Here is a 22,311-nt window from a genome sequence, read left to right on the forward strand (position 1 = left end):
CGCAAAAGCCCAAACCCAACCGACCAACAAACCAAGAGATACCCTGGAGTACAGAAGTTTGAGTGGATCCACATACTAATAAAATTTTACGATGTGGATTAGGCTAGTCTACTAATGACCAATTTATTGTCTATACTTACTGGAGAATCTCATATTCATTGAGATAATCCTTTTATTCCCTCACCATGACTAATTTCCTCTTGCAGAACACCCTCAGAAATGAGACACTAGTAACTAAAAACCTATGATGTCTGGAGTCTGCTTAAAGGACCTCAGCTTCCAGTGGGACTGCAAATAATTTCAGTAATGGGCCCTTCCAGAACACTTTTCTTTACTTTCTTCATTTGTGAAGTTACTTGGGGGAATAGTTACTACAATTTAGAGACCACAAGCCCAAGAAACAGAAATGAACCAATTTTGAAGACGCATTAATCAGTAGAAACCTGACAGGAATACATTTAAGAGCAAGAGAAGGTATCATGCCAAATGTTTATTAGTTTTATTCTAACTAATTGACTTCATCACAAAGCTGAAGAATCGAAACTCAGTGTAACTATTTTTTCTCAAAAGAAAAGCAAAATGAGACCCACTGTGCTTAGGGAATGTTGATTCTTCAAGTTTTTCAGGCTGCATAAGGACTCCTCCTGACTCCAGCTCTTAGCATGAACTGTCCTGCTCTCAAGGTGCTTTCAGAATTGCAAACACAGTATGAAACCAGAAACGGCTCCTTTGCAAGGAATTTTAGAAGGAACACTTAGAATCCTAAACAGTCAGCAGCTCAAATTCTTCACTAAAAACCCCAAGAAATGATAGGGAAAAAAAATCCACAGCTGTGCCTTACCTCAAGCAGCCAGAGGTGTTCTTGAAGACCGTTGTCCACTCGGCGTCGCGCGGCTTCGAGTCCTCGTTGGGCTCGCTCTCCCAGCCCGAGTGGGGGATGATCACCTCGTTGGTCAGCGTCTGCAGACCGTGGTTGATGATGACCATCTTCAGGGGCTCATAGGAGGATAAATTCCACAGGGTACCTGCAGGGGATTATTAAATAACCAGTGTATAACAACTGTATGAAATCTGTAGGGTAAAGAGAATCACAGGATTCACAGAGAAGTGCTTGAAGGTGAAATCATAAAACTAAACAAGAAGGCGAAGCAACTTGATGAGATGCCAGACCAGAACCAGCTTAGGGAAAATCCCACAGCTTCTTCAACAGAGCACGAAAGCACTTTTATTAAGACATGGATATTGTTGAACTCATCAAGCCCTACACAGAGTACATAAAAGTGATGTACTACTGGAGATTAATAGGATTTTTTTGCTGTATACAAAGTGTGTTACACTTTCAAGTCTAACTATGCCTCAAAAAGTAAAAATTCATCCAGTGAAGCAAAGTATATTGAGCAAATCCTAGGAGAGATGAATTTCTGGAGGATCACTGATCTTATGCTTATTTTCTGCACAAGATAATATTTCATTCAAGTCTCCTCTCTATTATTTATTTTCACATTATTCTGTCACAAGCAATATCTGTGTTCAAATCTCCTGGTGCCACAAACATATGATTTCTTGAAGAAGCTGGAAACCAGAACTCCACTGTCTTTTCATTTTTACCTCAATTATGAGCCAAAGCAGACAGAAGTCAAACATCAAAACCGAATAACAGAACAACAGCTTTATAGCTGCAAAATACCCAGTGTTAGATGAGTGACACAGCCTCCCAGCAGACCTATATCAGTGTCCTGACAGTTATTACTCATCTGAGTAGGACTAAAACAGAACGCTCACTTCAGAGAGAATTTCTGCAGAGACCCAGCCTGGTACCATCTGAGAACTGTCAGTAACAACACTTGGAGGGAGCCAGACAGACGCTTTTGGTCTCCAAAAAAAAGTGTGAGTTCTAGCAAAATTTTCAGACAGCCCAAACAGAAAACCCAGATTCCCAAAACACACATGGAATCTTTCCTAAACTGATCAAATATCAACCTGAGGCTCCCTGTGTTACAACAACTATGGACTTGTGCAGATTACACTGCACACTGTAAATCTCCACCTCATTGTAAATGCATCTAAAAACCACAACAGAACAACAGAAGTGCAACCTTTTGTTTCAGCCCCTTTCAATCTTTCCTGGAGCAGTGATGTAATCTGTTACTGCTAGAGTGAAACTACAAAGGCAAATTTTACTTAAGAACTAGGCAGATATATAAGTAGAAAGTCAAAAATACCTACAAAGTTTCCAAGACCTCTAATATTACAGGATTGTATGAATTTTTTCCAGTGCTAAAACCTTCTGCTTGTTTTAAGACTTAGAGATTTGTGTCTAGACTTCAATACCTTCAACCACAGCATGTAAAATAAAATCACCACCTCCAAACTCTTCCTATACTCTCATTCACTAGAGGTTATTTCAAGAGACTAAATGTAACTGTGGATTCAATAGAGTTCTGACTGGATTGCAGCACCAACCTGCCCACCTGCCATCAGCTTTAATGCTGCAACCCCACCCTGACCAAGAGAACCACCTGCCCCTATGGAACAGCTCCTCTACATACACAGAATTTTTATCAAGGGGCTGGCTGTAACTTACACTATGAACTATTTAGGGCAAACACAATTTGATTGTAAATCTCAGTGAGTGACTACCAGGCAAAGGGAATGGAGTTACACAGAACCTTTCCTGTACCCTCTTTGATGACAACTCCCCCAGCATTTTACAAGATTACAATTTCTCATCTGCCTCCCATCTCTACAATCTTTCATACAAAACAATAAACTGAAGAAGAATAAAAGGCAGGCTTACTATTTAAAAAATTAGTGCAAACACTTCAAATTATTCAAAAGGTCAAAGCACTTAAATTTACAATATTCTCCTTGATGGCTGCATAAGGAAATCCAAAAGAATCCCTCTGCTGAATAGCACTTAGCAAGGGAAAATGCACAGTACTTGAAATAAATGTAGCACAAGATAAACAGGGATAAGGGAGTCCTGTGGTTCCAAAGACAGAGAAAAAACTTCAGGTTGAACACTGACTTAATGGGGAAAATATTTCACAGGAAAGGATATAGAAAATAAACACACTGACAGTACATTTTTCTTGTTCAAAATTATGAAACAAAGAGCTCTAAATTCAAGCATCCTTTCTGCGCTGGAGAAAACAAATTCTATGGAAAAGTCACTGCTAGAGACAGCCTTCAGGTTAAGGGAACAAATTCAGATCCAACTGTAGCAGTTAGCAGCACAAAAAAAATCGGAGGGAAAAAATTGCTGTAAATTTGACATCCATCTTTAAATATCATTCCCTGCTACTATTAGCATAACACACCAATGTTTCAACAAGTTGGAAACACTGTTTTTAAAACTCTAATCAATTCAAATGAATAGCACTCAGGAGAAATCATGTCACTAACACAGCAGCACGAGGTGCACAGGTGTCACTAACACAGCAGCACTAATCTAAATTTTCCATGCACTTTCACTACAAGCCTTGGCCTTTTTGACCACAGACTGCATGAGTTTTAGGACTGAGAGAAAGATGAAGTATTGCTCTTCAGAAGATGAACATGATGACTAGCAATCTGTATTTTATTCATAAATACTGTGAGTAATGTACTTATGTACTTCTAGCTTCAAGCATCAGCCCTGATTTTTCAACATGTTAAGCAGGGAAAATAACTACAGGCTTTTATTTAAAAAAATCCTACATCACCAAGAAACTAGAAGCTGTTTAATTCCTTTTCTGTGGTCCATACCAGACAGCTTATCACTTGGAAAAATAAGCACTCTGCAATGTATTCCCTGAGGAATTCTTGATGGGTGTTGGTCCAGAGGCATTTGTTTGACAGACTTGTTTGTATCAAAGTCCTGAAGATTGGAGCTGTGCTCCTTTCAAGTGCTCAAGCTGAGCACCTCAATGTAAGCTAGTGTGTGACAGAACACACCATGGACAAGGACCTTCTTCAGAGCAGCCCTGGAATAGAATATGGAAGGAGAAAGCTCATCTGAGATGAGCAAGCTGAAGAGAGCAGGGTACTTCTCCAAAGAGGAGTCCAGGTCTGAGCAGCTGACAGGACCTCTGCACACAGCAGTGCCCAGGAACTGGAAGTTCTGAGCCAGCTGGTTTATCTGCAAGTTGCTATTCCAGCATTAGATCAAAATATTTCATCTGCAGAGCATTTTGAAGGTCAATCATTTTTCAATTATAACCAATTTGAAGAATCATGTCCTGCACCACTTAAAATCAGTGCAATGTCATTAAACAACAAAATTACTCCAACATTCTCACAAAGAACAAAATTATTCATTAAATCTACCAATTTCTGATTGCTTTTCAAAGAATGTAATAGAATTTTGGTCTTGAATATCTGATGGGAACATTTCCTCCACAAAAACCTTATCACTCAAGATAAAACTTCTGTAGCTTTCCCAATCAGAACAGATTTAATTCTTATCAGCTTAATCCTCATTTCTCTGTTTTTCTCAAGAAAATGATCCACTGAAAGTACAGCAGTACAGCTACAAGCCTAGCAAGAAATTAAGGAAGAATTTTATGGAGTATTTCTCAACACAGCTCTATTCATGATTAACTTATGGACACTCTAACACTTAAATCAAGCTTTTCTCAGTACAGTAGCTAGGAAACATTTTGTAACTCTGCATTTCAAAAAGAAAGAGAGACCTGTGGTATTTTATGAATGTATCTTTGAGTTTAGAAGGCAGTTTTTGCACACTTCCCAGATCTCTGACCTCAAGGGACATCATTTGCAGGTATGTCAAGAACACCTGGTAAAACAGTGATGACACTAACCCAAAGAAGTTTTTCAAATCCTGCTAAAACCAGTGCTATCTGTAAGAAAAAAAAATCTACAGACTGGCTTAATCTGGCAGCAGTGGTGTATCAGTACACTCTGCCTGTTTCCAAAATTTCATGTCAAAAGAGTTGTCTAACTTCTCCAAACGTGTATCCTCGAGGGAACACAATCCCAGCACAGCCAGACTCACTTGTTCAGCACTGATGCCACACATCTGATTTCTCCCTTAATGCTGCATCCACCTCCTGGGTGTTTTTAACTCATTGGTGTGGCTTTCTCCCCACTCCATTAACACAGTGACCAGACCCAGCTGTGGCTGCTGCATCTGATCACCAAGCAAAGGAGAAGGATGGAGCTGTCAAGGACTGACTCTCACATTAGATGGGAACCATGGTCTCTTCTGCCTGAAAGCCCTGCCTCAAACAGGGTGTCCTACTGTGTGCACCCAGGTACCTCCTGTCCTGCAGGCAGTGTTTCACAGCCAGAGAAGCAAAACTTCAAGCCTAGAACTGCTCTTGAATTAAGACAACTAAATTATTTAAACGTCTTTAAATTACTTTAATCTCTCTGGAATGTAGGATTATTTTATCATTTGTCCTTAGCTGGGATGACCAGCTGGTGATTACTACTGAGCTTTTGAAAAGCAGCCAGTAATGAGTTAAAGAAAGATTAAACTGAAGAAAATCAATGTGTCATACCAAACTTGAATTTGGAGCCCGTTAAAAGAAATAAACACAAACGCTGTATGCTGTTGTATTTTTTTTCTTTTTCCTAAAGCATTGCTGATGAAGTCCCCAGACATTTCACTCCAGACAAACTGAAAAACTTTCATGGCAAAGGTAGGCTTTGGGTTATCACTAGGGAAAAGCACCCAGATAGGAAGTCACGATTGCTACCATGAGAACACTGGAATTGTGATCTGCATTTCTGAGGCTGCAGAACACCTTTTGTAGCAGCCCTGCCTGAATGCTCCCCCTGCACTTCAAGCCTGCTCTTGTTTCTCTCTGCTGACTTTTGGAGCTCATTTTACAAATGGACAATTCCACATTATCAGCCAGAGCTTTGAACACAGACTGCAAGTACAGCAGCACCAGGCACAGAGGCATTGCTGGAATATTCTTCTTTTCTGTGCTGATGCTTGAATGTCTCACACTGGATCTGGTGATATCATTTTAGAAGGGGAATGAAATTATTCCTGGTTAGGTGGAGATTAAATGTACATCATCTGTTACTGGACATCTGTTTAGGTTAATGCCCTTAGTATTCCTGGTGTTTTTGAGTAAGGGGAAATAAAGAGCTCTAAGTAACAAAAGCCAAGGTGGAACAAAAATACCACATTTAATTGGCAAAAACTACTGCCAAATAAAATGCATTTGAACTCTAAAGCTAATTAAGCAACAGGAAATCAAAGCAATCGCCATTTACAGTGAAAAGGAAAAACATCCAGTTTGCTTTTGCCATCTTAGAAGTGACTGATTACCACCTAGCACTATAATGATATTCCTTCAGAGTAAATTATAGACTGGCTTCTCCTGTCTTGAATCTAAGGAAATAAATTTACTGCTTCTCAGCACTCCAGAAATGAGTGTTGATTAAACTAGAACAGTAGATAAACAGATATTCTTTATTTAAAAAAATAAAGTCTGTCATTGCATTAAATGAGTGCAACAAATGGAATATAAATACCACCTGCAGAGTTTCCATGTTGAGACAGAGCACAGACAGCTCTCAAAGTACAACCAGCACGTGCTACTTAGAGGTTCTCTGACAAAACAGACAGCTCTCCTTTGCCAGTTCACTGGAAAAAGGCTGGAAAAATATTCCTGCTAGTTTCAACACTGTATATTTAGACCTAGTTTGCTAAATAGCCTGTAATGGCTGTGGAAGAACAGATGGAACACCCAAGGCCACTGTTCATCTCAGAGAATTATGATTACCAGTAAAAACTTAAAGAGAGCTATTATAATTTCTGAGGAAATTACAGAATTATGATGTTTACCTCTAATGGCTTAATCAATGTTTGCAATAGGGTCTACCTGCACAAGCCAACACTGAAAAGGCAGCTGAACAGTTTCAGCCCTGGGCCCATTTTCATGCTCACAAAGCTTTCAGGACAAATTCTGTTCTGGCACAGAAATACATCGGAACTGCTCTGGTCTCCATCCAAACATCTCCTGCAGCTTCTGAGAAGAGAAAGGGAAATCCATTTCACTCCTCATGATTTATGGGAGACTGAAGAACAATATCTTTCTCCTTACTTTAAGAGCTGACATACTTATCCACCCTTTCCCACTTAATGGCTAAACTCTGAAACTTGGCATATACTTTATTGCTCTTTTTGGATGATGCCCAAGACTAAGTTCAAATTAAAACAGGTTAAATAATGGAGCTGTAAGTGTTTGAAAACTCCCTGCAAAGTGTGCACGAACTCAGTAACCTGAAATTTAATTCTCCCTTTTCCAACCTTAGCAACAAACAAATCCATGTCCAGATTAGCAAAAGTAGACCCTATGCTCCCTAAAATCTGAGTTTTCCAGCCCAGAGGTACTGCAGCTTTATTTACAGCCTCAGAGTCCTCCGCACCAGGCTGGAAGTGTTCCTGACAAGACTGACTGTTCTCTAAATATGAGGGAATGGGGACATGGCAGCAGGATTGTTTTGTAAGAGATTAACAAGGAAAGATTTAGCTCAGCATATCTTACCTCATGATTACAACGCACCGAGACCACGTGCACTGCAAATACCTGTCAATGGAGCAGCTGCAACTCATTTCAGCTTCAGTACCCCAAGCATGTGCTACTGCATGCTACACCCAAGGAACAGCATCCATCCCTCAGCAGCCAGGGAATCCCAAGTGCACCACACACACACACACACAGATGATCTCAATCTCCTCCTGACGGGCACGTGTCAGGCTCTCACCCCACAAACTTGGTGCAGCTACAGAACAGCTGCAGCCAGTGATCTAAATTCTCCTTCAGTGCTGTAATCTCCAGCAATTCTTGTTCCTGGAGCTGAAAGAACTGTTCTAAAGACTAATCCATTAATGAAATCACAGACACTGACCTGTAATTAGCTCTCTGACTTCCATGTCGTTTGTTTTTCGCAACAGCCTGATCAATGCAGGGATCCCATCACAGTTCTTTATGGCCACTTTGTTTTCATTATCCTTCCCATAGGAGATGTTTCTGAGAGCCCCGCAGGCCTTACGATGGACCTCAGGCTTTGGATGATCCAGCAGGCCCACCAGGATGGGGATCCCCTTGAGGTGCCTGACGTCCTTTTTGATTTTGTCGTTCTCGTAGCACAGGTGCTGCAGGTAGGCGGCGGCGTTGGACTTGACGGGGTCGATGGGGTGGCTGAGCATGGCGATGACCTCGGGCAGGTCGGGGTCCCTCCAGCGCGGGTCCTTGCGGATGCTGTCGATGGACGGCGAGCGCTTGCCCAGGCGGTCAATGCTGGCCATGCTGCCGCGCTCGGGCTGCGCCAGCGGCGCCGCGTAGCCGCCGTGCAGGTACGGGATCCTCTCCTCAACCATCTCCGTCTCGATGGGGTCATCGTAGCCCCTGAGAGGAGCAACGGTCCCAAGACAAAGAAAGGGAAAAAAAGAAACAAAAAAATTCACAATTCACGTTTAAACACTCAGTAACTCTGAGTTGATATGGAGATTTCAGCCACGAGCAAACATTTTAATATCACAAACATCACTGGGGCAGCATATTTACAGTTTTCCATAGTTTATTTTGAGTAACTTGAAAATTAACCATAGCTGAGCTCTCAGCAGTGATGGGACTCCAGCACAGTGTTTGTTTGGCTAGCAATGAAATGATGACAGGAACTGCAAGCCATCAAACAGATCGCTTTCATTTTGGTCACTTAGCAAAGCAATTACAACAGAGCTGGATTACATTTAGTAGGAAACACTGATCTTCATTAATGCTGCTACTTCTGCAACAAACCAAAACTCTAATTAAGGGCATTCAAGGCCTGGGCAGGGACCACAGATATATTTCAGCAAGTCTGACAAGTTCCACTACAATTCCGTGTTGATGCTCAGACAAGCATACTCTAAACACTACTCATAATCGATACTGCCATAAACCACCCTCTTACAGATGTATTTTTTCAAACCAGCAGCAGCCTTTTGCCTTACAGTTTTTTCCTGGACAGGTTTGCTACTGTCTCAGTATTGCAGTTAGCTCAGTCAAGCAAGTGGTTCTAATTGCTACAAAATGTTTCTTAAAATCTTTCATCTAAAGCACTGAGTGATGGTATTGAACCATTTCTGCTGTCACGCTGAAGTATAGGCTATTAGAAGTCAGGAAGAAAACGGAACTTGCTGTCATCCCAAAGTGACTGATAATTAAACTGGGCTCTGGGGAGAAGAGCAACCAGAGGTGGAGACTGAACTTAGTCTTGTACAATTAACGCTTTTAATGCTAAAAGTGCCTCTCCTGACTTTATGTTGCTTTAATTGCTGTTCTAAACCATAAACTGAATGAAAGGATAAAAATGGGCAAGTATCCAAAACTCAGAATGAATCTGAAGAAATCCTTTTATTGATGCAGTTATTTGTATATGTATAATTCAGCAGTTGCTCTACACAGTAATTTACACTCTCTGGACAGTCGTGTTTTCTGTTACAGAACAAAGCTGTTTCCATCACTCCAAGCAGAAAGCAACAACACTGAAACAATTTACTTCTGTGAATGCACACAGGGCAGAAGGAATAACAAAACCCCTTAGCTACTCCTCAAAATTCTGTTTTTACAAATGCAAATTTGTGATAACCAGCACTAAAACTAGAACAAATTCTCATTTCTCAAACCCATCCTCACGTTAAATTCTTTTTCACTTCATAAAAGCAGCAGAAGATTCATTTTAATAATTGCACAGCTGTTCCTTGCTTGACTTGGTAGCTCACAATTCAGAACATCTCAGTCCTGTGAGCTGCCCACAAGATAACTGTGCATCACCTCAATTACACCTGCACAATTAAGTTTCTCTCTCCTCCTCATTCGTGCAGGTACACAAAGATAATTGCTGTCTTGGGATGCAGTTTGTTTGCTTCATTTCCACAAAGCCTTCCAAACAGAATCACACAGCTGGGCCTGTCTTCCTCATGTTGTATCCTCTTCTCTATGCTACACAAAGCTCCTTGGTCTCACTACATTTGTCAAAAGAAAACTTCAGCGTTAGAACTTGAAATGCAACACTGTTACAACAAAAGAGTACCACATAAGCCTTGTACCAACAGCACTAATTTGAACTGCCAATCACTACTTATTAAATATGAGTGAAAATTCCTGAAGTCAAGAATTAATAATTAAAATCAAAAATTAAATAAGATCATAACTCTGCTTTAAAACAAGACAGCATCTCTCAACAATCAGGAGAGAAGAGGACAAAAACAAAAACCCGCAATTGCTGGAATAAGCCCACACTGGCCAGATCCACCATTCCTCTGAGGATGAAACAGTGGTGAGAGCCACTGCTAATGCACCAGGGACATAACTCAATGACTGTACCTGGCAGCAAAGGAAAACACCTGCACACCTGAACCTTGAAGACCCCAAATCATTATGTAGAAACTCAGATCGTGTATGAACCTAGGAGGTGTACAAGAAAGCTCAGCCACAGCAAGTATCACACTACTTAGATTCACATGACCAAATACACTGATCAAGGCTAGGGAAGGTTAACAAAAATCAACAGAGGAAGCAGCTTACCAAAACAGGTCATCTGCAGAGGAGCAGAACAACTGCTCAGGCAGAGCAAGGCAGAAGTGCCACAAGCCCCATCACCTCTCCTTTAACAGAGGGCTGGAAGATCAGACTGGCAGAGCAAGAAAGTTAAAAGCAAGAATCTATCAGGGCATTAAACACACCCTGAGCACCAACATATCTACACATTGGCTGAGTAAAGAAATCCTCTTTCTGAGTCAGATAGGTACAGTCTAAATGAGATTTTTCACTTCCACATCACTGGAGTAGCTAGGCTGGGAAGGAAAAGCCACTTGATACATAACAGGACTAACAAGAGCCTCAGCAGATACTGCTCTCAGGAGACCAAGAGCTCTCTACTCTCAGGACTGAAGAGCTCTGGTGCTATGCCAGAGTTGCTGACTGCAAGCATCTTGCCTTCCGTCTGTCTGCAGCAAGGCAGCCGAGTTTTTAGGATGCCATGGGTCTCACTAATCACCTGTCTCAGGAATTGATCAAAACACATTCTAGCATAGTTAAAGACTAGGAGAGAACTTGTGGATTTATCATCTTCCTCATGGCTTCAACATAGGCACATTTGAGTAAACAGGTGAAGGATTTAAACATTTAATCCTCAACAACTTCTACAAGTGTTACATTCATTACAGTTTGCAGCTGGTGTCTGCTTTGGATAAAAGACCAGAAAGGCTTTGGGATTTCAGCAGGAAACTTTGTGCCAAACACTGAAGAGGAGATGTAAAGACTTTGCAGAATGAAATTCTACTTTTGCCAAGCTCTGTTCCCTGATAGGATACACAGGGGGATTCAAAACTGGAGTGAATCCTCTGCTGAGTCAAGCCTGAGTTATGGGCCATATGGTTAAAACACCAAAATCCCCTTAACTGGAGGCACCCAAGAACTGCCAATGGATGAGCTGACTCTGGTTGCCTCCTGCCACATCAAACTCTGCCATTCATCACCTTCTGCAACCACAATATTAGCAAACTGAATTCACACTAAGGAAGACACTCAGAAAAAACTCAGGTATTTTTCAAACTGACCACATTGCTTGCCTCACCCTGTTCTGCCCAGGCATGTCCATAAACTCCTGCCCCAAACTAGACAACATCCTAATGCTGCCCATGTACACCTGGAATGAGTGAACGTAGGCCAAAAGTGCTGACCAAGTTTTATCTACAATTACAAACCTTTTTATTTCTGAAAAAACCACCAGAAAAAGAATGAGACTGGCATGTGTGGTGTTACCAGTACTCTCACTGCCCATACCCAACAGCAGCAATAGACCCACTGGTAAAGGTATTTCATCTAAAATTTGGCTCATTTCTTGGTCATAGGAATTTGGACTGTGAAGTGACCACCAAATACAGTCTCAGTATCTTAAAGCAGGCTTCTGGCATAGATAATTTAACAGCAAAAAACTGCTCTGTTGTTGATTTAGTCAACATAAAAAATTTATACCCTGTCTGGAACAGTAACACTGGCAATAGCTGCTCCAGAGCCCTTAGGGAAAAAAGAGGTCCCATGAATGCTCACACAAGTGCAGAATGCAGTGGTCCACTCTGGGAAGAAATCATCACCCACGCAAGAAAAAGATGAACAGAAGTTATTTAGATCAGTAAGATGAGTTATGACTTGCCATTTCTTTCTTCATCTGTGTTTATTTCAATTTAATGATTAAGAAATATTCAAATAGTAGTGGGGATGTTTTTTGTGAATAAAAGTATTCAGTACTTCCTGCTTCTATTGCAGAAAGGACTGTATATAAAACATCCAGCACACAATAAAACTAGATGTTTTTAAAAACTATAATAAAACACTTAGTATAATAAAGGAGACCTAGCAAATGAAGGAAAAAAAGGCACAAACTCAATTAAACATGTATAAATACCTTTATAAGTAAACCTGAGTAACATTTAGCCAATACTGTACATCCCAAATGCTTCTCTCTAACCCAAATTTATTATGCAACCTGACTTACACCAAACCAGAGCATAAGTGAGGGGAAGAACAAGAAGTGCCAGGTGCTCTTGCAGGAAGTGATGTATCTTCCATGAGGAGAGACTCAGTACAAAGGAAAATAAGAAAGCCCAGCCACAAGCAGTGATGAGCCAACAGAGGGAACATTTGCCTTTTTGCATTTATCTGGATTTGGAGATGTTTGTGAGGAGGCACATTTTTCCCCAATTTAAAATGAAATATAAGTAGCTTAAAATGAGGCTGGTGATGACAGAAGAAAAGCACAAATAGGCATTTATCTCTGTGATCAAATGGAGCAGGTAAGAGCTGGAAAGAACAATCTGTACTTGTAATCCCCCTGCCTAGGACCCCTCCAGATACAGCTGGGCTCCCTCATCACACAGGGAATCAGACTCACTAGCACAGATTCCCATGAGAAACCTCCACTCAAGCCCTCCCAGAACAGGAACTGAGAGTAAGGATTCTTATTCTACCTTTAAACTACTCCCTCATGAAGCAGCATCTGCTGGGGAGAACATGAGACAAAGGCTCAGAGAGCCATCAGTGCAGGAATTCTGCTCAGGACAGGAGATGAAAGTTGGTGTAACACAGAACAGCATCCAACAGAGCTGTTGTTCAACCTGCTCTATACATTCTAACTTTCCGAAATCAAAAGTGACATCAATTAATCACATTCATTTAATCATTTTCACAGAAATAAAAATTTTAAAAAACTAGAGAGGAATAAGAAATTAGCAATTACCCTCATCTAGTACAAAGCACTACTTGTAGTCTTTATTTTCTTGCAGATCAGTAGCATATCTGAAATGCAGGTTTACGGAATTGTTCAAGTATTTCTTTGAAATGTCAAAAAGTAACTGCTTATGAAGAGGCCCTCATACAATCTTCTTATGTTCTCAACAGCTAAAGTTTGCTGCCACAGTCAGGCTAATTATTTGTCAAAGCCTCTTGATCACATTAAATATGGAAAAAACCTCATAACAAAAGAAACATAGAAGAAAAATTATGAATTGGTCCTATCCAAACTGCAAGGAACAATAAATCAAAGGGATGTTTAATAAAAACACCGAATTTTAAAATGCAAATGAGTAGGTTCTAAGAATATATTTAATTATTCATTTTGCATACAGTTTGAAAAATGTTAATAAAAATTTAAAAGCGTTGATGCCTGACTTCTTTTAGCAAGAACTGTAAACTTGCTTAGTTCAGGGAAGCACAAATCCAAGCCTGATAGATTGAGCAGGATTCTGGCACCCACTGGGTGCAGGTACTTCCTTCAGCCCCACAAAACAGGGATGTGATTCCACTGCTGGGAAGCCTACAAAATCAAAGATGTCACAATGGACTTGAAGGGTGTTAGGGGAGATATGCCTTGACACCTTTTTTCACTGGCTTTTTTGTTTGTTTCTTTGTTTGTTTTTTAACTCTCAAGTACAGATGACAATTTGGAAGTGTTTGATTCTAGCTTTGGAATGAACTCCCAGAACAGGGAGGGAAAACAGATCCACAAAAGCATGAATGACATCATGTCTCCAAGGAAGAGGACTCTGAGAGACCAAAAAGGCCAACACAAATCCCACCAACAACTGCTGCTGATGCACCAAAGCCTGAGGTCAGAAATGTTAAGACTAAAGACTGTCTGTACACAGAGACAGGTGAATCCAGACTCTTTACAGCTCTGGAAACTATTCTAAATTAAAAGGAAAAGAATGAGAACGAAATCCATATCAAAACACGAATCATGAGGATATGACTTCAAGCAGGCACATGTAAAATTTGTACACCCCTTAGAAAACAAAGTATTACAAGTTTTTCAGGTCTGTACAAGATGACTTTCAGCTGAGTAACAGGACTCTTTTCCCAAGCCTGGGGGTTGTTGGGGTTTTTTTCTCAAATGCAAGAGCAGATAGCTGTGAACACAGCATAAACAACTAATACCAGAAAACACAGCATAAAATAGACCATTCCTTAGAAACTGGGCTGAACCAGAAGTAATTTGTAACTGGTCACTTTAAATACAACACAAATATTCTTTTCTCCCCTTCTATAGGCACAGGACTAAGATCTGTGAGGTTCAGCACAACCTGGTCAGACAGCTGAGGGCGTGTGGTTAGCAGAGGATCTGGGCTGAGGCTGTCATACACCTCACAAGACAGCTTGGCACCCCTTCACCACCAGGGATCAGCTCATCTCCAACCTCAGCCAGCTGTTCAAAGCTTTTGTTTGGCAGATGTGCACACAACCAGACCTGTCAGGAGTCTCACAGATCACAAACCCTTCTTTTCACCTTGCTAGTGTGGGACTGCTCTGGGACAACACAGAGCATTCACAACTCTTTTTAGGAGGTGGGAAAAAAAGTAACTTAGCCTTCTTGTACAAGGTCATCTTTCTCTCTAAATTCAACCTGAACTAAGCAGCCCAGAATCACTGAAAGGGTCCTTGGGCCCCACCCCTACCCCTCTTCCATACTTCATGTGTGTATTCCAGCCACTTACACGCTGTTTTTCTATCAAGTAATTCCAGATCACAGACTTTGAATGTAAATCATCAAACAAGCAAAAGTTGCAGAACAGACTGTGAAAAACAAATGGCTTTTACCTTCCTTTGTGAGGCCTTCCTCTTTCTGGCACACCTGCAGATGTCCTCCTGTTCACAGTGGAGTAATCTGGATCCAGTTCGTACCCTTCATCATCCACTCCGAGGCTGCGGTTGTCATCCTCCAGTCCATAGGGCTCCGGCTGGAAGCGCTCGGGCTGAGAGCGGTTCAGGTCAACGCTGCTGCCCACGGGCACCTGGGGCTGGGCAACGGGGCCGTAGTTCTCCCTCCTGCTGGGCAGGGTGAAGCTGCCGTCGTCGGGCCGGTAGGTGCCCCCGGGCACGTAGGCGTAGCGGGGCCGGTAGCCGACGCCCCGGGACAAGCTGCCGTAGCTGTCCGAGAGGTCTCCGTAGCCGTCGTGGCCGACGTAGGGGCGGTACTGGCCCTCGTGGCTCTCGGGATACGAGTCGTTGTAGCTGTTGTAGGAGCGGCTGAGGGTGGACGAGGCCTGGGGGGTGATGAAGCGCTCCCCGTTCTTCAGGTACCTCCTGTCGATGGAGTCGGTGTAGCTGCCCATGGGCGAGGAGCCGTCCATGGCAGGGAGCCCGTCCGGCCCCAGCGGCACCTGCCGCACCGTCCTCGTGGTGACTGTCTTGACCATCTTGGTAACCTGGCAGGAAGCAGTGAGTAAATGTGTTAATGCTCTCCTTGCTGCATAATGTGGTGAGACAGAGGGAGGTGGAGGAGTAGAAGGGGGAGAGAGCACCACAGAGCAAACTCCTGTCTGTGCCTGTAACGCCAGCGCAGCAATCAGCTCACCTACTGGCTTTCGGAATGAACAGTGGAAAAATACTTTGAAAAAAACACTCTTTGGGCTCTTACTACCAAATCAAAACCACTGCAGCCATGTGACAGCACATGGAAGCAGCACAAAGTCATTACACCAGTTCCAATTCCCCCAAAAAGTTTTCAGGAGACATCTGTCCTAAGAGAAGACTTTACCATGTTGTGGAGCCACAGCCTGCCCTCCCACAGCTACAGCATAAATATCCTCTCGTTTAACAGAAAAAGTTATGGGCTTCTGCTTGATCTGGATCAAGTTTGCACCTCTGTGAAATTTGATGGAGCTCAAATCTGGCAATAATCTTTAGGAAATCAAGATCTTGAACAGAGAAGTTTTGGGCTTCAGGATTGTGGACAACACACCTGCTTTCTCTTTTAAGACAGTCTTACATCCACCAACCACCACACAAACCCAACAGGTAGCTGTTGTCATTATTTTGGTGACTAACAAATTTGTAATAATGAACACTAACACCACATTGTTTTTGCAATTGCAGCTACCTAAACATGCTAGACAAGCTTGTTTAAAACACTGAAGAAAAATCTGCATACAAATACAGCTTTACCTTTACTTCCATAAATCACATTTCATTTCAAAACAGAATTTGCAAAAACTGAAAATAGTAAATGCCCACAGGGCTCTTGCATTCAGGGTTTCTTGCTGAAGGATAAGAACAAAGAGTCCTTAAAACTTTGCAAGAACCATCTGCCTCTGTGGCAAAGGTCGGGTAATCTGTTTAAGGCAATGCTGGACAAAAGCCACTGTATTTACAAACCAGCAAAGGGCTTTCTGTTTGGGTTGGTATCTGGGCTCCATCAACTTCTGTCCTGCCTTCCAGAGTGACCAGCAAAAGCTCTTTTGGGAAGAATAAAAAGTCCAGCAAATGCCAGTCTATCCTTGGTAGCCCTAACCCCCAAAATTACTGAAACCTATATAGAGTTACCCTAATCCTAGTAAGTGCTGACTTTTCAGCCCAACCAAGCAGCAAAACAGCTCATCCACCAAGATGAGAGGGAGAATCAAACTACCTGACATCATTACACTCACCAGGGGAAAACCACAAAATTGGTAAAAGGTATCTGGGGTTTCTAAGCTATTATAGACATAAATAAGGATCAGCAAACGACACTTTTCTTCATGTAAGTCTCAGAATGAAATGCTACATTCAAGGGAAATGTTAAGCACAACATGTATCCCTGGATTGCTCAGTAGCTCTGAAGTCCAAATAAATATTTTGACCTACAGCCCCCGATTTAAACATTTAGATTGGCAACAGATTAGCCAAACTACTGCAAAGTAAAATAATTAGACTACATCTCTTGAAGTGGCTCCAGACATGTCCTCTAGCCAGATGTTTTCACACAGAAACCCCAAACAGAAAAAAGATTCACCCAAACAGCATTTCTTTTCCTCACACATCTGTGAGCAAATGATACTTCAACATAATGAAGTAATGAAATCCTACAAGACTGAAAGCAGCAGAAATGCCTCTCCACCAGCAGTGCAATTAACAGCAACACGATGCTGAATGCAGCACAGCCAGGTATGAACATGACCTCTGTATCTCATTGGAGCCAGAGCTGAAACAATTTTCCTCATCAATACAAAGGGATTTCCTCATCAAGTAAACATCAGGAAAGATGCTCTCCCTTCCAGGCCTCTGAGTCTTTTCTCCCTTTTTCAAAGCACACATTTTAGTAACTGGAAGAAAGGAAACTAGAAACTCAACATTTATTTCATGACATCCAGTCCAACGGGGGTTTTTGCTTGTTACCTGTGTACAATACTTCTCCTTTCCGCTCACTTGTCAGCGTGACCACTGTCACAGCTTTTACAAACTCAGCAGTGAGAGGAGAGAAAGAGCTGGCAGAGCTTACAGTAGCTCTTTGTGAAGTGGATACACACAAAGCAACACAGCTCAGTGTTCTCCTACTGAAGTCAGAAACAATACTTTTATTCAAAGTACCATATTCATAAGTGATCTTCTAAGAGCAGAAAGTGACATTTCTCAGGCCTGAAGTACACGAGTTTTGCAAAGCCACGACAAAACTGGATTCAAAAAGCTGGGCCTTTGTGTCCCTGAATTTGGGAACCAGTAAAGGGAATAACAGGAATTACTTACGGTAGGGTAACTAAGGCAGATGTCAGCAATTGGATGAATCAGAAATGGAGACTTATGCTCGGAAAGGAAGAAGGAAGGAGCTCTCTAAATGCCAAGAAGTGCCCTTGCATAACCTCACAAAGCTCCTTCTTTCAGCACCACACAGCAGATCCAAGCCCAAGCACTGCTGCTCAGACACAAGCTGCCATGCTTGCTCAGTTTGTCACTGCCATTTTTCCTAAAGCTGTTAAAATCAGACAACGGGAAGTACCTAACACACCTCCTCTGGCTGCAGCAACAGCACAAAAGGAGGAATAAACTTTGTCCTCCAGGATCAGGTCTACCTTCATCAAAGACTTGCTCCATGTTATTGGTAAACAGGATGAGGTGATAATCACAGAAATATTACAGCCAGGACAATTGTCTCCAAAGCTGCTACCTGCACACAAAAACCACAAAGCAGAATTTCAGATCACTGAAAATCACCTCCTAGACAATGTGTGACCTGGCAGTTAACCTTAGTGAGCTTTTCACCATGCTCTGGCACTCCACAGAGCATTCACAGAAATTTGGGTTTTTAGTTTAAATTGCCAACAGAATGCAAGGGACTGGTTTGCAGTTTATATCTACATTGCCTTATTTTCCTGTCTTTCAGACTAGCACAGACAGACTTCCAATGGCTGTGGCTCATCAGAAAGCCACACTCAGTGTCAGGCAGCACAGCACATGTAAAAACAAGTTTACAGCATTAGCACACCTGAATGCTGCACCCAGCAGCAAACAAAAACTATCAGGACAATCAAAACCACCTTGGTCAGCCACATAAAAAGGAACATTTCACTCAAGCACTAAAGTATGCATTTCTCATAGCATAAAAGCACTCAGTAATGCAAAAGGTGTTACACTGGGGCAATCAAACAGAGCCATTTCATATTTTCAGAGAGAGGGAGTATTTGTACTCATGCCTCATTTATCAGGCAGAGGCATTGAGATAGAAGATTTATCATGTGATAAACAGATTTTGCTGCTGACAGGACAATAAAAGGAAGCTTTTTGGCAGCAATTAGCCAGCACACAGATGAAGGTCCATTTAATGAAAGGTTTCCAAGCAAAAGAAGAAACCCAACCAACAAACCAAACACGTTTATTTCAGGAAATCCTGCTCAAGGGAATGTTTCATTTATATTTCTTAAAAGAACACAGGCAATCCTGAGTAGCTGACAGCACAGTAATCTTCTCTCCCAACATTTTTGTGGTTTCTTTAATACTGATGCATTAGCCAGAGAGAATGAAGCTATTCCAAATGGAAGTGCCAACAGACTGCCTTGTCTGAGAGACACCTGATCCTTCAGATGCACCCCATCTTAAAAAAGATTTATTAGCATCAATTCCTCACTGTAGATGTGCTCTAATAAAAAACATAGAGTTACAAGTTACTTTGAGGGTAATTTGACTTCCTCTCTTTACTTTCCATTTCTAAAGAATACCTGTGTAAAAAGGTTTTTTCACTCCAATGACAAATCAAAGATGCTCAATTTTTTAAATGCCCCAATCTTGGAGTAGCAGAGCAAAGCTTCAGGCTACTTTCCTATGAAGTTGTATTTGAAATTCTTTATTCCCTTTATTCCCTGTACAGCTACCAAGATTTCAGCTACAGGACAAAAAAAAAACAAAAACAAAAACACCCAACCAAACAAAACACAACCCCAAAAAACCCCAACACCACAAAAATCCAATTTACTTACTAGTTCAGGCTCTCTGCAGAGAAAATTTTGTGATACTTCAAGTCAGTGCTTTCATTGCTGCTCTCCACACCCCAAAAATCTGAGTATACTTCAGGTTTACTGACCTTATCTTTGTTCACCGCACAAATAACAATTATTTTAGTTAAAAATTCCCTTACAGGCCCCATGGTTTTACTAATTCTGTTTCTGGAAATACATTTGCCAATGGAACATAAAAGAAACATTCACACATTTAAAGCAGCTTCTGTATTTTGCTGTCCCTCATCCTATTTATCTAGGAGGATGGGATAAAAAAAAAAATGAAACTACCCAACAACAGGATTTACTGGATGCATTTGCATATGGTACAAGGAGGTGCCTCACAGTGCTCAGTCACAGAGGAGTAAAGACAGAACCAAGATTTCTGTGGAACTGGTCTATCATGGTCAGATGCAGTCATCTTATCTATAATTCCACCTTCCATTTTGTTTCTGAGGTTGGTTTTGTTTTGCCTCTAAATATTTGAAATAAATTAACTGCATTATAAAAGCTGACAGGGATAACAATCTTGTTGAAACTCTCATAAACCAAGAATCAGAGGAGAAGGAATGCAGGAGCATCTGAGCATCCTGACATTTCTGTGAGCTTATTTTTGAACTATGGACTGTAAAAATTTATCAGCCCATGCAGGTTGAAGCTATTACCTTTCCATTAAATGCTGGGGAAGAACTCACCCTGCAGGTTTTCTAAACAACAGCTGAAATCTCTCCTCTTCAATTTCAAGCCTAGTATTTCACATTTTGAAAGGGCCCTCAACTTCAGCTAAAATCCATTCTGGCTCCATTGCCTAATTCCTTTGAATTTCCTGCAAAGTTTCTAAGAACTGTCTCTTGTGGTACCTGGCAGCAGCACAACCCAGAGTTTTGGTAACAACCACTTTCTTACCACAGATGTTAGGAATTGGGAACAGCAGTTAATCACTGCTGGGAGCTGGACCTGCTGAGTATTGGAAAGCTCAAAGAAAATGGATGGACTACAAATTACTACAAACAACTTTGTATACAGACTGATTTCACAGTTTGCTATGATAAAACATCAATTTCAATGAGTAACAGTGACCTAAATCTCTCCAATCTTTTGGCATTTCAAAGATAAAAATAAAAGGTGCCTGAAAAAAGAAAAAAAAGGGAACTTTTACACAAACATCTAATTTGCTTTACTGAGTTCTCTTGAGCCACTTACAACAGGCTCCCTTTAACACCTGGCAGTGCTCCAGCCAGCAGCAAGAAGTGGAAGTCTCTCCCCAAGGTGACTTTCACTGTTTTAGCTTGATAGGTATTTGGCTTCCAGAGATATTATAAAGTTGAAATGAAGTGTTATCTGCTACATCTTTTGTGCAAGGAATGCCATGTAGGGACTTAGTATAACACTAAAAGAATAACAGGTAGGAGAAAATTACCCAGAGATATCTCATTTTGAAAAGGCAGATGTTCTCTATTTAAAATATGTCAAATATTAAATTCTATTACGCCTTCTTCCTGCTTCACTGCTACAGGCATTTTCAAAGATGAGGGAAAAGCAAAGCAAAACTGTCAATGCATCTAGATTAAGGCTGTTTACTTAATACACTATTGAAAAGAATAACCTCTATAAATTATGGGTTTGAAACAATAGGGGAATGAACAGAGAATAAAGGAACAGCAGCATCCAGGAGCATTCACATTTACAGCCTTTGCTGTGCTGCATTTCAAGAGGAAGAATTTCAGAGGCATCGCTCTCCAGCAAGCTAGAAATTCACACAATTTAACAAAAATAAGTGATAATTTCCTTTTAAGAATCCAAAAATGGCATAAGGTTGACAAATCCCCACATAAACTATCCAGCAAACAAAGAATACATTTGAAAAACATCTCTGGTCTCTCTGGTCTTAAAAAACCATGACCTGTGCTATTTACTCTGTCACAGAAGTATCTTATGCCCCCACTTTCTTTGCAAGACAGATATGCTGGAGATTGTGGCTGACAATGTCCAGAAGAGCCCTTAGTTATAGACACAACAACAACAGGTCCTAAATCCTTCCTTAAAGGGGCCTGGAGCAAGCAGAGCAATGTAGAGCATCAAGGGCAACTGCTCAGAGTGAAAAGAAAGGCTGAGCACAAAGCCACTCCCCCTGAGCACAGTGTGACCATCTCAGCTTCACAGCCTGGGGACTACTGACACGAGATGTGAGGATTCCCAGCACAGGAAATGCTGCTCCTCCACAAGGACAGAAAGCACCACCTGCACACTGACTGCAAGGCCAGATTCACGTGGGGTGCTTTGGTCTGGGGGGGATTTGTAAAGTGTATTTTCAATTTCTTTAAATCTGTGAGGAAACAGGCAGAGACACGAAACTGCAGCTTTGGGCTCAACCCCTCCTGCTCCTGGCCAGTGGGGTGGCCAGCAGCCACGGGGCTGCACCTCCCATGCCAGGGAGATTTCTTCAGCACCCTCCTCTGAGCAGCAAGGTCAGAATTCTGCCACTGCACAGAGGTACCAGGAAACTTAGTTTTCTCTGTAAGGCTCTCACACATAATAGCATGAGCTATGAAAGCACCATG

General features: G+C 41.6%; 1 protein-coding gene across 5 annotated transcripts in view; it reads right to left on the minus strand.

Moving 5' to 3' along the window:
* The window catches only part of ARVCF (ARVCF delta catenin family member), a 152,121-nt gene that overhangs the window by 63,388 nt on the left and 66,422 nt on the right, over positions 1 to 22,311 (minus strand). For all 5 annotated transcript variants that reach the window (XM_059863834.1, XM_059863832.1, XM_059863835.1 and 2 more), the window contains exons 3-5: positions 15,105 to 15,712; positions 7,873 to 8,372; positions 842 to 1,025 (exon numbers count right to left, since the gene is read on the minus strand). In XM_059863834.1, the coding sequence (XP_059719817.1) occupies positions 842 to 1,025; positions 7,873 to 8,372; positions 15,105 to 15,712 (1,292 nt within the window). The remainder of the gene's footprint in view (positions 1 to 841; positions 1,026 to 7,872; positions 8,373 to 15,104; positions 15,713 to 22,311) is intronic.

This window comes from Haemorhous mexicanus, chromosome 19 (assembly GCF_027477595.1).
Source record: "Haemorhous mexicanus isolate bHaeMex1 chromosome 19, bHaeMex1.pri, whole genome shotgun sequence".
NCBI lineage: Eukaryota > Metazoa > Chordata > Aves > Passeriformes > Fringillidae > Haemorhous > Haemorhous mexicanus.